Raw genomic sequence first — 16,351 nt, 5'->3', positions numbered from 1 at the left:
AAAATTGAGCCCCTCGACATGGATTGTCGTAGAAGAATGAAATTCATAATGCGTATGTATCATGACCAGACGCACCAAAAAGTCTCTTGGAGACATAGCCTAAGTCAAACAGGAAGTCGGCCATCTTGAAAAAACTGGTCAATTTTCACATTCTTTTGGCCATTTCCTTGTATTTAAACAAACTCCTCCTACAGAATTCACCATAACGCCTTCAAAATCAGTGTGTGTCATCTACACTAGCTTATGATCAAAATTTATTAAAAGATTTAGCTATTGTTGAAGCGTGTGGCCGTGGCGTGGCGTTGAGTTTTGATGTTTCGCCATGACAGATGAAATTGCTATAACTTTAGTGTAAATGCTCGAGGCTACACCAAACTTTACATGTTTGATAAGACTCCCAGCCTGAACACGTCTACATACCAATATTCAGTCAGTGATGCAAACGGGCTCCATAGCGCCCCCTACAACATTTCAATGCAGCAGCCCCAGCAGCAGGCAGAATAGTGGATTGAGGAAGTGACGTTAATCTCCTCTTGCACTGTCTGAAAACAGCCCAGGTATGGAGACATCTACATGCCCGTGACAGAAGCCCTTCACCAGCGCCGCGCCCCGACGTACGCAAGGATGCGAGGGCCTGATCATTGCTGCTTGCAGCTTTATTTATTTGTTTTTTTTTAAACAAATAACAGATTTACCGTTTTTTGGTTTTTGAATTACAAATGAATTACGAATTATCCGATGATACCTGGACCAACGGGGACCAGGCTGCGTGCAACCAAAGTTCAAAGCACAAAAAAGGATTCACACCCTCAAATCTGTTAGATTGTTCCTTTTATTTAGTTTTCTCTGTCAAAGTTGAGCACAAAGGGAAAAAAAATGAACAAACCTTCTTCAGAGTGCAACAGTCCTTTAAACCAGGGATTCCTCAACCTTCTGTAACTTAAGGCCCACTTCTGATTGTTAAAAACATTTCCGAGGACCACCATCCCAAATAAATGAATAAAAAACTGTGTTATAAATATGTGTTGTAATGACCAAAATAAATATTCTGCTTCCCCTCAATGAGACACTTGAGGGCTTCTGGGAAATCATGAGTACAAGTCGTGGTGGGATGTGTGAGAGGCGGACATGCAGAGTAGCATTCAAAGTTGTTTTCAATTTGTTCCTTGCTTTTGATTTTGTGACAGTCACAATGGAAACCCCTGACTCACATAAACAGATGGTGGTGAAAGGCAACAGATGGACTGTTTTAACAGAGAGAGTTACTGACTGGCACAGGATCCACAGAGAAAGCTAGCTAGCTAACAGCGGCAAAACACGTTTGTCTCTACCTGATGTGTCGTGATTTTCATGACTGGATATTCAAACGCAACTGGTCATTGAATTGATTCTTGAGCACATTTAGATATAACAATATCTAGCTTTGTAAATTACCAAAAAAATCATTTTAACCATTTGGCAGTACCACTGCCTCCGCGGCCTACTAGATGACGCTCTGAGGCCCACTTGTGGGCCGCGGCACACTGGTTGCGAATGGCTGCTTTAAACTTTACGCCAACAATGAGTATCTTATTAGTAACAGGTGAACCCACTGACTGCCTGTAATCAGAGGCATCTTCAGACCTGCCTCAGTGGAAACCTCTCTGGGACCTTCCCACCAGGACGTTTCTGTTACAACACCCACTCCCAGTCTGTGTTAAAACCATAAGAGTCATGCAAATACAACAGTTATCTAGAAGCATTTAGATTTAACAAGAGATATAACACAATATTATTTTGAATGGTTAACTTCTGAAATTGTATGGATATGATATGATATTTAATATTTATCTTGACACCACCAGATAGGTGATATTATCCCGAACAGTCTCATCACCTCATCAAGAAGAACAGATTAATTGTTAATATCACCATCTGTGGAGGTTCTGCCATAACTTAGTGTTTGGATATTAATAATAATATTCAGGCAACATGTAAACTTTAACTTCTTCTTGTCTGTTGATTATTGTCAGTCCTAAAACCAGCCTGCAGGTACACTACCACCAACAACTGGACTCATGTTGTTCTATATACTGTGGTGAATTGGCTTTGAATATGAATGAGTTGAAGTGTGCGTCAGTGTGTATTAAGTGTAGTGTGTGTTGGTATGTTTCAGACGTGGGTAGGACACACCTGCCTAGCACCTTGTGATGTATGAATGTGCACTTAAGTGCTCAAGACCACAAGTGTGGGTGTTGGGAATGACCCTAAAAAAACCCATAAATACATTTACAGGAATACACAGATATACTGTACAATCAAATACATATTAATATGGGTCAAATGGGCAATACCCAAATATGATAAAACAAATGTCTCAGCTACTTTATACTTCCACTCCACTACATTTCAGAGGGAAATATTGTACTTTCTACTCCACTACATTTATTTAACAGCTTTAGTTACTTCTCAGATGAAGATTTGACACAATGGATAATATAACAAGCTTTTAAAATACAACACATTGTTAAAGATGAAACCAGTGGTTTCCAACCTTTTTGGCTTTTGACGTCTTACAAAAAGCAGTGTGTAGTCGGGGTCACATTTCACATGTCTATGAGTTGTTAACAGCTCCACCAAATAGTGATTTTTTTTAAACTAGCTCCACCTCCAGCAGCTACAACAGTAACATGCTGCTCTAACACTGATGCTTCACTATTAATAATCTAATGATGTCATATATAATAATATATCAGTCAGAGGAACCAAACCACTACTTTTACTGCAATACTTTAACTACATCAAACTCATGATACTTATGTACTTTTACTGCAATACTTTAACTACATCAAGCTCATGATACTTATGTACTTTTACTGCAATACTTTAACTACATCAAGCTCATAATACTTATGTACTTTTACTGCAATACTTTAACTACATCAAGCTCATGATACTTATGTACTTTTACTGCAATACTTTAACTACATCAAGCTCATAATACTTATGTACTTTTACTGCAATACTTTAACTACATCAAGCTCATAATACTTATGTACTTTTACTGCAATACTTTAACTACATCAAGCTCATAATACTTATGTACTTTTACTGCAATACTTTAACTACATCAAGCTCATGATATTTATGTACTTTTACTGCAATACTTTAACTACATCAAGCTCATAATACTTATGTACTTTTACTGCAATACTTTAACTACATCAAGCTCATAATACTTATGTACTTTTACTGTAGTAGGATTTTTCATGCAGCACTTTTACTTGTAATGGAGTGTTTTTACATTGCTATTATTGGTACTTTTACTTCAGTAAAGGATTTGAATACTTCTTCCACCACTGCTGAGATGTAATAGAATCTCTTCTTTAAGTTAAGTTTCCATCTAAACAAATGTTGACTGAATTTCTAGAAAATCATTTAAAGATCAGATAAACAGTCGGCGCCATTAAAACATTGTAGAAGAACAGGAAACAACAAGATAACATCATTAAAAGCAGCGGTTAAAGCTCATGTTGCGTCTTAAATTCAAAATAACTAAGTGTCACATCCCCCCCCCCTCGTCTCACCCATGTCATGTGATCTAATTTCCTCCTCAGTTTCAGTCATACCTTGGTTCTGGGGCTGCGGATGAATGCCCACAAAGAGACAAAAAACAACAATGTGTTAGTCCGTCTCTGAATATTTTCTGACTTCTCTATCCTGTCTGTGGCTCTCAACCCCAAGCTGAGGTTGCAACATAATACTTATGTACTTTTACTGCAATACTTTAACTACATCAAGCTCATAATACTTATGTACTTTTACTGTAGGAGTGCTGTATTGGTATTTTTTACTTAAGCAAAGGATCTGAATACTTCTTCCACCTCTATCTGTCTGTTACTTTAAAAAAAAGGGGGGGCCTGTAGTCATTCTGGAAGTAACCTTTTACTGTTGCTGGAAAGCCCTTTAACAGCTATGTGTGTGTGTGTGTATGTTGCAGGGAGGCGTGGCCTGTGGTCTGCCTGTATGTCAGCACAGATGCTGAACTGAAGTCAGATTGACGACCGCAACGTGCTGCTAACAGGCAGGAAAACATCCTCCATCTGTCTGCAGCTTCCGTGGCTCTGAACACATGAAGCCCAGCCCGAAGACCTGACAACCTGAATGCCTGGCCAGACCTCAGGGATCCACCACGTGGTCTGAGGACCTGTGAGAGGACTGTACGAAGCCACAGAGAGGACGGCACAGGAGGTAAGAGCTGATTCAAGTTTAGTTTTACAGACCGATGATCAAACTGCCGATAAATGTCAAGTCATGATGAAGGTTCCTTCTTATGTTCCTCGTCAGGTTTTCACATTGATGATTATGTTCACAGTCACAGAAATAACAAGTTTTACTTAATAACAAGTTCTTTCAACCAAACAAAGACCAGAGGAGACATGTCTCCTTTCTCGTCCTGAAACATCATCAAACCTGAAAGTTGTTTTAATCTGATTAATTTATCCATATTCATTCAAAGACAAGTAATGGATTAAAGTTTGTCCTGAAAGGTCAGAGGTCAGGAGGTTGAAAACATCTTTAAGATTAGCAGCATTAAAGAAGTTTGTCATTCATAGATTTTATCCAGGAAGGATATAGCTCGACCCCCCTCCCCCAGGCTTAGAGTTGTAGTTATGTTTATTTTATGGTACAAAGAATGTGTACTTGTTAATTTATCTCATTAAAGAGCATATAAAGGAATATCCACAGTGAATTTAATGGAAATCTGGCTGCTCGTTGCTCAGATGTTTTGTTTTGGACCAAATAAAATCAAATAAAAAGGCTCCTGTTGTCCCCTGAATACTCAGCAAGGTGTTGTAGGTACTTTCTTGGCTCTGTGTTATTCTCACATCGCAGACGTGTTTTACTCACAGAGTGAGAAATGAGTAATTGCTAATCCTTGTAATAATGATGCCTCATTCTCTGACCTTTGCTTGACTTCCATAGAAAACTGAGGTTTTGATGTCACTTCTCTCTCTAGCTGCAGTTCCTCTAATTTCTGTGACTTAACAGAATCATTCATTCAGGGGTTTTAACATTTGTCTGTCTGGAAGACTGAAACCATATCGATACTCAGTCCCACACACACACACCATCCTGCTGCCACAAATACTCACAAATGTTGAGCAACAAATGTTTATTCATTCTCTGCTGAAAATAGTCCCCACCTCCAGGTCAGTGACTCACACCGCTGTGACATGTTCCTTTATTATGAAGAGTTTAGTCATGTTAGTTTGTTTAGAAACAGCTCCAAAGACTAATATCAGCGATCAAGTTTTCAGTATCCGGAGAGTAGTTTTGTAGTAGTACTACATTCTTAATTTCACAAAGAACTTCAGAACAAAGTCAAGAGGTTCCTGCACATGCTCACACAGGTGCCCCCACAGTGTGATAAAATGGCCTCTAAGATTCCCCCACAGTATGATAAAATGGTCTCTAAGGTTCCCCCACAGTGTGATAAAGTGGCCTCTAAGGTGCCCCGCAGTATGATAAAGTGCCCCTTCAGGTGCCCCCACAGTATGATAAAATGACCTCTAATGTATCCCCAAAATATGATAAACTGCCCCTAAAGGGCCTCCACAGTATGATAATGTGCACCCTGAGGTGCCCAACAGTATGATCAAATGACCTCTAAGGTGCCCCACAGTGTAATAAAATGGTCTCTAAGGTGGCCCCACAGCGTGATAAAGTGCCCTCTAAGGTGTCTCCACAGTATGATAAACTGCCCCTAAGGTGCTTCCACAGTATGATAAAATGGTCTCTAAGGTGCCCCCACAGTGTGATAAAGTGCCCCCTGAGGTGCCCCCATAGTGTGATAAAGTGCCCTCTAAGGTGCCTCCACAGTATGATAAAATGGTCTCTAAGGTGCCCCCACAGTGTGATAAAGTGCCCCCTGAGGTGCCCCCACAGTGTGATAAAGTGCCCTCTAAGGTGCCTCCACAGTGTGATAAAATGGTCTCTAAGGTGGCCCCACAGTGTGATAAAATGACCTCTAAGGTACCCCCAAAATATGATAAACTGCCCCTAAGGTGCCTCCACAGTATGATAAAATGACCTCTAAGGTACCTCCAAAATATGATAAACTGCCCCTAAGGTGCCCCCACAGTATGATAGAGTGCCCCCTAGGGTGCCCCCACAGTGTGATAAAGTGCCCCCTAAGGTGCCCACACAGTATGATAAAATGGTCTCTAAGGTGCCCCCACAGTATGATAAAATGGTCTCTAAGGTGCGCCCACGGTATGATAAAATGGTCTCTAAAGTGCACCCACAGTATGATAAAATGGTCTCTAAAGTGCACCCACAGTATGATAAAATGGTCTCTAGTGTGCCTCCACAGTGTGATAAAATGGTCTCTAAGCTTCCCCCACAGTGTGATAAAATGGTCTCTAAGGTGCCCACACAGTGTGATAAAATGGCCTCTAAGGTGCCCGCACAGTGTGATAAAATGGTCTCTAAGCTTCCCCCACAGTGTGATAAAATGGTCTCTAAGGTGCCCACACAGTGTGATAAAATGGTCTCTAAGGTGCCCGCACAGTGTGATAAAATGGTCTCTAAGGTGCCCACACAGTGTGATAAAATGGTCTCTAAGGTGCCCACACAAAGGAGAAAAAGATAGCAAAGTTCTGTACTGACTGTGTAGTTATGGGTAAATCAGGATGAAGTGTCTTATAAAGAATGAAGTGTCCTCATGGTGCACTTTCAGTGGTAGAAAATAGGGAAGTGCTGTGTAATGAACCCCCCAAAACAAGAAAATATGATTTTCCCTTTAAATGAAGAGGATGTAATGTAGTGACCTATGATGCTGTTGTAACAGGGTGAGCTGGAGGTTCTGTATGGGTGCCCTTCTAGTGGACAAAAAAAATAAATAAAAACGGAAAAAGTGCAATTAAGGGTTCTCCTTAGTCTAACATACTGAAGTGCAGAATAGGGTGCCCTCTCAATGAAAAAAGGTGTCCTATAGGGTGCACTGTATGGGAGAAAAACATTGTGAAGTGGGGGCCCATTTAATATATCAGGTGCCCTTTATATTTTTTCACCCCTGAGACAGTCTGAGTCCGCTACTGGCAAACATATCAAATATTCACTTGTTGCAGCTTCTCAAATGTCAAGACTGAAAGCTTTTCTTTGTCATACATGATAGTAAATCTTTGGATTTGGACAATCAACAGGACAAAACAAGACATTCAAAGACATCACTTTGGGTTTTAAGAAGTTCAAGTTAATTTTCTAAAACTGTATTGACCTACTGATTGACTGATTAATTGCTAATGATAATAATTGTTGGAGTTGAGAGCCACAGACAGGATAGAGAAGTCAGAAACTATTCAGATATTGACTAACACATTGTTGTTTTTTTTGTCTTTTTGTGGGATTTGACAACAAAAAGAAAGATCAGGAATAATGTCTGCTTTATCCTTTCACAAAGTTAAACAACAATTCATTTGTAAGCATTCAAAAAACTACAGAGTTGGAACAGAATATGAATCTCTGGTGTCACTTTGCTGCTCTGTTTATATGTTTTTTTGTACGAGGAGGAGAGGAATGTATGTTGTCGTCAGTAAGACAAACAGAAGTGAATGGAAGTAGAAGTGAATACTAGCTGCTTTGCATCAGGGTGAAGTGAGAATGAGTTTCCTTATTTACTACTTCCTGCTGCAGGTTCATATTTGACCGCAGTGTTTGCTTCATATCCTGTACAGTGACTCCTGACTGTCACCTTCTGCTCTCTTAAATCTTTTATAATCCAACAAGAACACATTCAAAGACTTGACACCGAATAATGACGACGGGCGGGAGACGGGAGACGTTCAAACTGCTCTTGCAGCAGCAACCGCATATCCGCTGATCAGATAAGAATCCGATCTAGAACATGCACTCAAGTGGTTCAGATATGAAAAATGATATGAAAATGATATGAAAAAATCAGATTAGGTTTGCTCACACTTCTGAGAACAGAGCGGATATGAGCGACTTGAGGAAAAAAACTCACTTTAGAGTGTAATGAAGCCTATGAAAAAGCTGCTCTGAGTATTACTGTGGCTGTAAAAGTTATTTTTTTTTAAATCTTGTTTGTCCTGCACCGCAAAGGAAAACATCTCGTAGGGTGTTTCCACCACAGCAAGAACAACTTACTATTTTTTTTTAAAAAAATACTTCATTTTCCAAAGTTGTTTTCGTGCGTGCAGCATTGTTGGTTCTAGTGTCAACAGCTCATGATGGTTGGTTGGTCAAACATCGACACCGCAGCAGTTTCAACTTCTGTTCCGCTTCAGTGTGGCTGGAGTTTGTTTAACATGACGAAACAAGTCTAAGAATAAACGTTTAACATTTGAACAGTGTCAGTTTCATGTATCATATGCTAAATAAAAATAACTCTGATTATTTGAACCTCCTGCACACTGAAGACTTCCGTTTTTTTTCCTTGAAGGTGAAATTTAATAATAATACTCAGCACTTTAATGTTGTATTTCCTCTAAAAATAGACAGTAAGAGAAATACAGCTACTTCCGTTGTAGTTGCATTTCTCTTACATTCTATTTTTTGATTGTTATGCAACACAACAACGTGGGAAATTCCTCATATGTGCAAACCTGCTTAAATAAATAAGGCAGCGGCTGCGGAACCAGTGTAGTAATTTACCGACTAATGACGCTGAATGTGAGTCTGTACCAGTAGCCTGTACCAGTCTACAGGCTGTTGGTTGACTGGTTTTCAGTGCTGGTTTGGTACGGAATGAGTTTCCAGAATTTACTGCTGGACCTCTTTTTATTTCTATTCTATTTCTTACGGTTTTAATCTAAACTATGATCTTTCCCGAACCCTAACCAAGTGTTTTTGGGTTTTTTTTTTGCCTAAACTGAACCACTTTAAGCTAAACCATGGGAAGGATCGGTGTATCACCTGCGAGCAAAAACCTTCCTCCATTTAAAACAATTTTAATTTGATCTTGTGCAATCAATACCAATGCGCATGCGTGATGATTCCGTACCAACAATGTAGAGACTATTGACATAGAGGAGCCACTTCTAATAAATAAACCTGTTTGTGATTCTGATAGGAGTCAGGTGCAGACAGGGGACAGGCAGACACTTTAATACAGGGATAAACTCGGAAAAAGGACTGAAAAAGTATCGTATTATTAAGTCAGCAGCGGTGCAGGAGCTGCTGTAGCTCACAGGAGGAAACTCTGCCTCCACTTTGTCATTTTCACCATTTTCTGGTGCCACTGATTCAGTCATTTAACGTTGAAATGACGCATTTTCATCACGCTGTCAGTGTGCTAAAGCTAACTGAGTAACAGTTTAATGGTAATAATAATAATAACAATAACTTTGTCATTACACTGATAATGACTTATTTATCTAATTATATATTTTAATCATAAACATTATGACTCTAGATATGATTATCTATTTTTTCAGTGTTTACTTGTCCATCCACCTACCTTTGTAGATATTTTGATTTAACACAGCTACATTTGTGTATGTAAGTATGAGTGTGTGTATTATTATGTGTTACTTTTCCATGTGGATGTATGTGTGTGTGTGTGTGTGTGTGTGTGTGTGTGTGTTTGTATTGTATATGTTAATACGTTACATGACACATTAATCCCATGGTGTGTCTAGACTGGCAGCCTGGGAGCTTTGGCCCAGATACATGAAGGTACATGCATGTATGTCCGTATATGCTATATGTTGTATATATTATGTCCTTTTAGTCCTCCATGGGTCTAATTTACATAATCTACCTGGTTTCACAGATGTGGTTGAAACTCAAATGGGAAAGCACAACAGGGACTTTTAGTTCCTGGGTTTAGTTCCCCTGGTAACATATTTCCTTAGAAGATTAAATAGTCATGACTAACTAAGCAAGAATCAAAGTGAAAGTCTGGAAAATGTTAGTTATTGTTTATTAAGAGGTTAACATTCATAAATTCAGCTATGACTGTGGAGATTTCACAATAACCCAACAAACTGTCATCAGATGTTGATTTCGGTATTTCTAAACCCTCATTGTCAGACACAGAGTTATGTGAAATCACCAAAACTCCACAGAAGAAAATCTTACGGTAAACTGTACGGTAAGTAGGAGACTGAATCAGAAACGGATTTTCAGGGCCTTTTAAAGCGTTGTTTCCCTCCCACAAGCCTTTGCTCTTTGTATTTCCTTGCAGACTGCGAACCAGACGCAACCAGACGCCAGACATCAAAACCGCAATCACAGCACCTGCTGACGACTCAGACTTCCCTCCACAGTAAGCACGTTTTCATTATTATTTATTTATTTATTTTTCATTTGACATTTTAAAAATGTTTATGCATCTGTGTCTTGACTCTTTTTTTTTTTAAGCTGCAGACGATGACGCCTCCTCCTCCTCCTCCTCTCGCCAACTCCAGCGCTGCAGGAGCCGAGGAGGGGAAGCAATGCATCGTCAACGACCAGATGGCACCCTTCACCGTCCTCTACATCCTCATCTTCATCATCAGTCTGCCTGGAAACCTGCTGTCTGTGTGGGCATTCATCCGCAGCCCCAGAGCAAAGGTAGGACTAAAACTGGAGAGGAAATTACATCACATGACATGGGTGAGAGACGAGGAGGGGGGAGGATGTGACACTTAGTTATTTTGGATTTAAGACGCAACATGAGCTTTAACCGCTGCTTTTAATGATGTCATCTCGCTGTTTCCTGTTCTTCTACAATGTTTTAATGGCGTCGCCTGTTTATCTGATCTTTAAATGATTTTCTAGAAATTCGGTCAACATTTGTCCCTAAATTTGGATGGAAACTTAACTTAAAGAAGAGATTACATAAGTATTATGAGCTTGATGTAGTTAAAGTATTGCAGTAAAAGTACATAAGTATTATGAGCTTGATGTAGTTAAAGTATTGCAGTAAAAGTACATAAGTATTATGAGCTTGATGTAGTTAAAGTATTGCAGTAAAAGTAGTGGTTTGGTCCCTCTGACTGATATATTATTATATATGACATCATTAGATTATTAATAGTGAAGCATCAGTGTTAGAGCAGCATGTTACTGTTGTAGCTGCTGGAGGTGGAGCTAGTTTACACTACTTTATATACAGTTAGCTAGTTTAGTCCAGTGGTTCCCAACCTAGGGGTCGGGCCCCTCCAAAGGGTCAGCAGATAAATCTGAGGGGTGGTGAGATGATTAATGGGAGAGGAAAGAAGAAAAAACAAAGTTCTGATACACAAATCTGTTTTCAGTTTTTGGACTTTTTCTCTAATCTTTGATTTTTGCTGAAATATTGGATCATTTGAACATTTATTGAAATGAAAGCATGTGAGAAGTTTAGAGGGAAAAATCACTATTTGGTGGAGCTGTTAACAACTCATAGACATGTGAAATGTGACCCCGACTACACACTGCTTTTTGTAAGACGTCAAAAGCCAAAAAGGTTGGAAACCACTGGTTTCATCTTTAACAATGTGTTGTATTTTAAAAGCTTGTTATATTATCCATTGTGTCAAATCTTCATCTGAAAAGAAACTAAAGCTGTCAAATAAATGTAGTGGAGTAGAAAGTACAATATTTCCCTCTGAAATGTAGAAAGTAGCATCACATGGAAATACTCAAGTAAAGTACAAGTACCTCAAAACTGTGTTTAAATAAAGTCTTTGAGTAAATGTACTTAGTTACTTTCCATCACTAAGTGACAGAAGATGAGACTGGCTGCAATGTGAGCTGACATGAAGTAAAAATGAAATCAATGAGGTGAAATGTGATGTTTAATCAGATGAGGAGAAGATGGTTGAGGTGAATTAAAGTGAGATTATCTGAAATAAAGGACTTTCGCTGACATGAGATTAAATCAAATCACATTAACAGAGATGAAAGTGTGATGCTATTTTGAGACGACTGTGTGTATTTTTAGTGAATGTGAGGTATTTGTCTTCCTGCAGCAGCAGAGCAGCAGCGTCTATCTGGTCAACCTGCTGGTGGCCGACCTCCTGCTGCTGCTGGCTCTGCCCTTTAAGATCCTGAAGGACCTCGGAGCGGCGCCGTGGAGCCTCATGGTGTTCCACTGCCAGGCCAGTGCCGTCACCATCTACATCAGCCTCTACGCGTCCATCGCCTTCCTCGCCTTCATCATTACAGACCGCTATCTGCAGGTAGGAAGGGCTGCGAAGGAACACATCTTCATCACAGGGGGGGGAATATAACAGCTTACAGTAGGTGATGTTACAGTGTCAGAGAGCTGCAGCTGTTTACTACTGCTGACAGAAACATCAGCACATCTGGCAGCCATGATGGCGATGATGATGATGAACAGAAGTTTGTTTTAGTTATGTATTTCATTTGAGTTAATTTTAGGATCACGTTTAAACTCTTAACTCAAGAGTTTTGTGTCCTTGTGAAGAAAGTCAGACTTTCTTCATGACTCATACGACGGCTCTGAACTCGTAAAATACTGTTTGTACTTTGGAGAAAATTTCAAAGTGCGAGAAAATTGAAGAATACCACAAATTCTCTTAAAATCACTCAAACGTGACTTTGGAGCACGAATCTGCTTGTGCAAGTGTTTGTCTGTAACCGAATTCCTGTTTTCTGCTACAGAAGAACAGACTGCACTTTGCAGGCAACCACATATGAAATATACAGCTTCCTTCCTCACTACAGTTTTGGTACATTTCTTTTTCTACCAGGCGTTACCAGAGTCAGAATCAGGTTTATTGTGGAAAAGGTTTGCACATACAAGGAATTAGCCTGTCTGTTGTGGTGCATAATAGTTCTTTACATATGTATTTTATCAGTATATTTATCCATGCTGTATTTCTGTAATTTTCCTGTTCTGTTTCCTCCATTTTTTCCCTCTTAAAGGGTTTTTTGGGGAGTTTTTCCTCATCTATATCGAGTGTCTAAAGATAGAAGATGTTTAGATTTGTAAAGCCCCACTGAGGCACATTTGTCAGTTTGGTGGTGATGGTGTCTGACGCCTCTCTCTTCTTCTTCTGCAGGACAGCAACACTCTGCGCTCTCTGCGGCTGCAGGAAGTAGGTTTCGCCCGGCTGCTGTCGCTGGTCGTCTGGGTGCTGCTGCTTCTCCTCATGGTGCCCAACATGGCTCTGCCCATCCAGCAAGTACAGGTACAGCTGCTTTCTAAATCTACCTCCACTTGTACCTCGATCACTACTGCCGCTCATATTTTAGTGTCAGCGCAGCAAGTACAGGTGCAGAGATCTGATCACATGATGCGTCATCGTCGTCTAAGCAGAAAAATATGTTTTTTTTTTGAGGCAGAGGAGTGTGATCTTTCTATTCTGTTCTGGCTTCTTCGTTTCCTCTCAGATTAGATCTCTCTTTGTTTTGATTTATTCTTGAGATTTACACCAGATGGATACAGCTGTGTTGCTTTTTTTTGCTTAAAATCCATCAAATCTACGTCACTGTTTAAACGTTCAGTGGAAATGTGGAAGAAAGTTTTGTAGATGACCTACTTTAGCTTTATGTACATAAAGCAACAGTATACATTTATAATTTATAATATAATTTCATACCTCAGAGTGTAAAGACGTGTTGTCGGGTCAGATTCAAAAGTGAGGAGCTTTACATTTACAGTAATACAGCTGACTATTCCCATCGCTACCACTGTATGAAGCTGAAATTATCAGTTAAATACTCAATTAGTCGACTGGCAGATAATTCATTAACTATTTTGATGATTGATTAATTGTAAAAAGTACAAATATTCCCAAGTTATAGCCTCTTTAATGTGAGGATTTGCTGCTTTTCTCTGTTTTATAACATAGTAAACTGGTTTGAGCTGCTTGTCAGACAAAAAAAAAAAAGCAGTTTGAAGACATCACATCGGGTTTTATGAAATCAAATGTATTCCTGCCTGAGTCATTAAGGCTGAACTGCTGCTACAACAGTTATTTCTAATTCAAGGTTCAAGGTTTTTATTTGTCACATCAAATACATTCTATAAATAATCGCGATGCTTTCTGTTGTAGCTACCAAGCAAGTCAATAATATCAAAATCACTGAACTAATAAAACTTAGATCAGAGACAAAATGAATAAATAATAAACACAAAAAACAAGAAAAATAAGAAAACCTTAAGTATCAACTTGAGGTGTTTTAAAAGACACAGATCAAGGTGCATAAAAATAAAGGTGCATAAATTTGTGCAAATATCTTCATTACAGAGAGTTTGTGCTGTTGTGCAGACATCTACTGCTGTCAGTCAAACTAACCTCCCTGCTGTTGGTTTGTCTCTGCAGGTGCGACAGTATCTCAGCTGTTCTTCTCTGAAGAAAGACATCAGCCTCCACTGGCACGCCCTCACCGTCTTCCTCTGCACAGCTTTGTTCCTGAACGCCTCGGCCGCCGTGCTGATCTCCAGCGGTCTGGCTCTCAAGAGGCTGCTGCGTAGCCGCGGTGACCCTAAGCTCTGGGTCAACGCCCGGCGGGCGACGGGGAGCGTGACGGCCATGGCTCTGGCCTTCTTACTCTGCTTCGTGCCCTACCACGTGGTCCGCACGCCGTACACGTTGGCCCAAACCAAAGTCATCACAGACTGTCAGACCAAGAGGCAGCTGTTTCTGGGGAAGGAGTCGACGCTGCTGCTGACGGTGCTGCACCTCTGCTTCGACCCCCTGCTCTTCTTCTACCTCTACTCGCCTTTCAGACAGACGGTCAGCGAGGCGCTCTGCTGCATCACAACCCCGGCAGCCGGTGATCCTGAGGAGCAGCAGGCTGCAGAGGAGATGATGCAAACTACCACTGCTGCACTGCAGGAGGAAGGAGGCTGATCACAGACATACAGATAGGTGAAGCTTGGATTCACACATATATATTTTTCTATGTCAAAGAACAATCCTTAAAGAGGAATGTTGCAGAAATATACTAAAAAAAACTTCAAGGAACTCTTGAGATGGTTCAGCATGTGACTGGAAGCAGGCTGAAACTCAATGATTCAATAACTGAATACACTTGATTTAGCCTAAATCACTTTCACTATTACTTCACAGTTTATTCATTGTGTAGGTGCATGTATGATCCTGGTTTTCAAGTGTCATGGTGTGATGTAAGTTCCTTAAAATCTTCGTCATCTTCATCAGTTGGCAGGTCTGTTAATACAGCGATTAACACAAAACACAAGTCCTTGAAGTTATTAATGTTTTCTCATACTGTTAAAGTGAACCTATGTTAATGTATCACTCAAATTCTGTATGTAACCCCCCCCCCCCCCCAAAATTTTGATTGGATTGGTCCCTTAAAGCAGAGTGGAGTCCTTCATTCATCCAGCAGAGGGCAGCAGTGCTCAGTGTTGATCTGTGTTCTCTATCTGTTCCTTTAATCCAGATTTGCTGAAAATAAATAATAAATAATAAAACAAGGTTTTTTAAAGGCGCTGCACCCGATTAAGGACTTCCACTTTAAATGGGGTGATGGGGGTTTGATGGGGTAAGTTTTGCAAAACCTTATAAACTTCTCACAAAAAAAACATGATGTAATAATAGTCAAATAAAGTGTTTTTACTGTTTTGTTGGAGTTATATAGGCTAGCAGTTTCCCCCCCCTGCTTTCAGTCTTTATGCTAAGCTAAGCTAACTCTGGGGAAGATGGTTAATGAGACAATTTCCCAAAAATGTCAGACTGCTCCTTTAACCAGCTGTTTATTTTATGGACGGCGATTCATCTTCCAAAGTAAAAGCAGGATTTGGCTGCAGACAAGAGTTTCATGATCTAATGGATTGAATATGGAGCCAGAGCCTGTTTCAGTCCTGAAGAAACCTTCAGACTGTAAAATTACACACATGTAATGATCAACAGGAGCTTATAATAAATTTGTCAAATACAAATTACAGTCTGGAAAACAACTGTAAACTCAGATACACTCAGCTTTCATCTCTGAAATGTATTCTGCATTTTTGGTCGGAGACCAAGTTTTAAAAACATGTGTGGAGGAGAAATTTAACAAAAATCCAACATGTAGATGATGAAACAGCTTTGGAGTCGCTGGAAGTTGTGTTTTTTTTGTGTTTTGATAAAATAAAATATGGCTTTTCAGTATGTGATGTTTTTTTAAAGGCAGTTAGCTTAGCTCATAATACAGTTATACATCACTTATTGCCATTTTTCAATCAACTCACGTCCAAATATATTTTAGTTTTTACCGACCCTGTGATGTGCTTTTTATACTTGATGTAGCGACTGCTGGAACAGTTGAGGAGGAGCCACAGACACGTACAAACCGGTTTTGTATCTACATATTTGGAAAAAAATTCACCTGTATTAATGTTTTGACAAACAAATGATAATATTTTTCATGCCATGCTCATAAAACATATAAAACATGAACTTAT

At 39.7% G+C, this 16,351-nt stretch overlaps 1 protein-coding gene across 9 annotated transcripts; it reads left to right on the top strand.

Annotated features, from left to right (window-relative positions):
- Positions 1–4,052: 4,052 nt before the first annotated feature.
- Positions 4,053–15,234, top strand: gpr171 (G protein-coupled receptor 171). Of its 9 annotated transcripts, none has more exons than XM_042413514.1 (8): positions 8,691–9,326; positions 9,645–9,681; positions 10,045–10,099; positions 10,193–10,273; positions 10,369–10,560; positions 11,943–12,152; positions 12,999–13,127; positions 14,265–15,234. In XM_042413514.1, the coding sequence occupies exons 5-8, from the start codon at positions 10,378–10,380 to the stop codon at positions 14,793–14,795; spliced, it is 1,053 nt and encodes a 350-aa protein (XP_042269448.1). In that variant the 5' UTR covers positions 8,691–9,326; positions 9,645–9,681; positions 10,045–10,099; positions 10,193–10,273; positions 10,369–10,377; the 3' UTR covers positions 14,796–15,234. The 9 variants fall into 9 exon arrangements, with proteins under 9 accessions (XP_042269451.1, XP_042269450.1, XP_042269449.1 ...); XM_042413513.1 differs by having other exon boundaries at positions 10,039–10,099; XM_042413516.1 differs by lacking the exons at positions 8,691–9,326; positions 9,645–9,681 and adding an exon at positions 7,439–7,462.
- The last annotated feature ends 1,117 nt before the right edge of the window (positions 15,235–16,351 follow it).

The sequence above is a fragment of the Thunnus maccoyii genome, chromosome 6, assembly GCF_910596095.1.
Source record: "Thunnus maccoyii chromosome 6, fThuMac1.1, whole genome shotgun sequence".
Taxonomy (NCBI): domain Eukaryota; kingdom Metazoa; phylum Chordata; class Actinopteri; order Scombriformes; family Scombridae; genus Thunnus; species Thunnus maccoyii.
The sequence above is the reverse complement of the archived record's forward strand: the minus strand, read 5'-3'. Positions and strand labels throughout refer to the sequence as shown.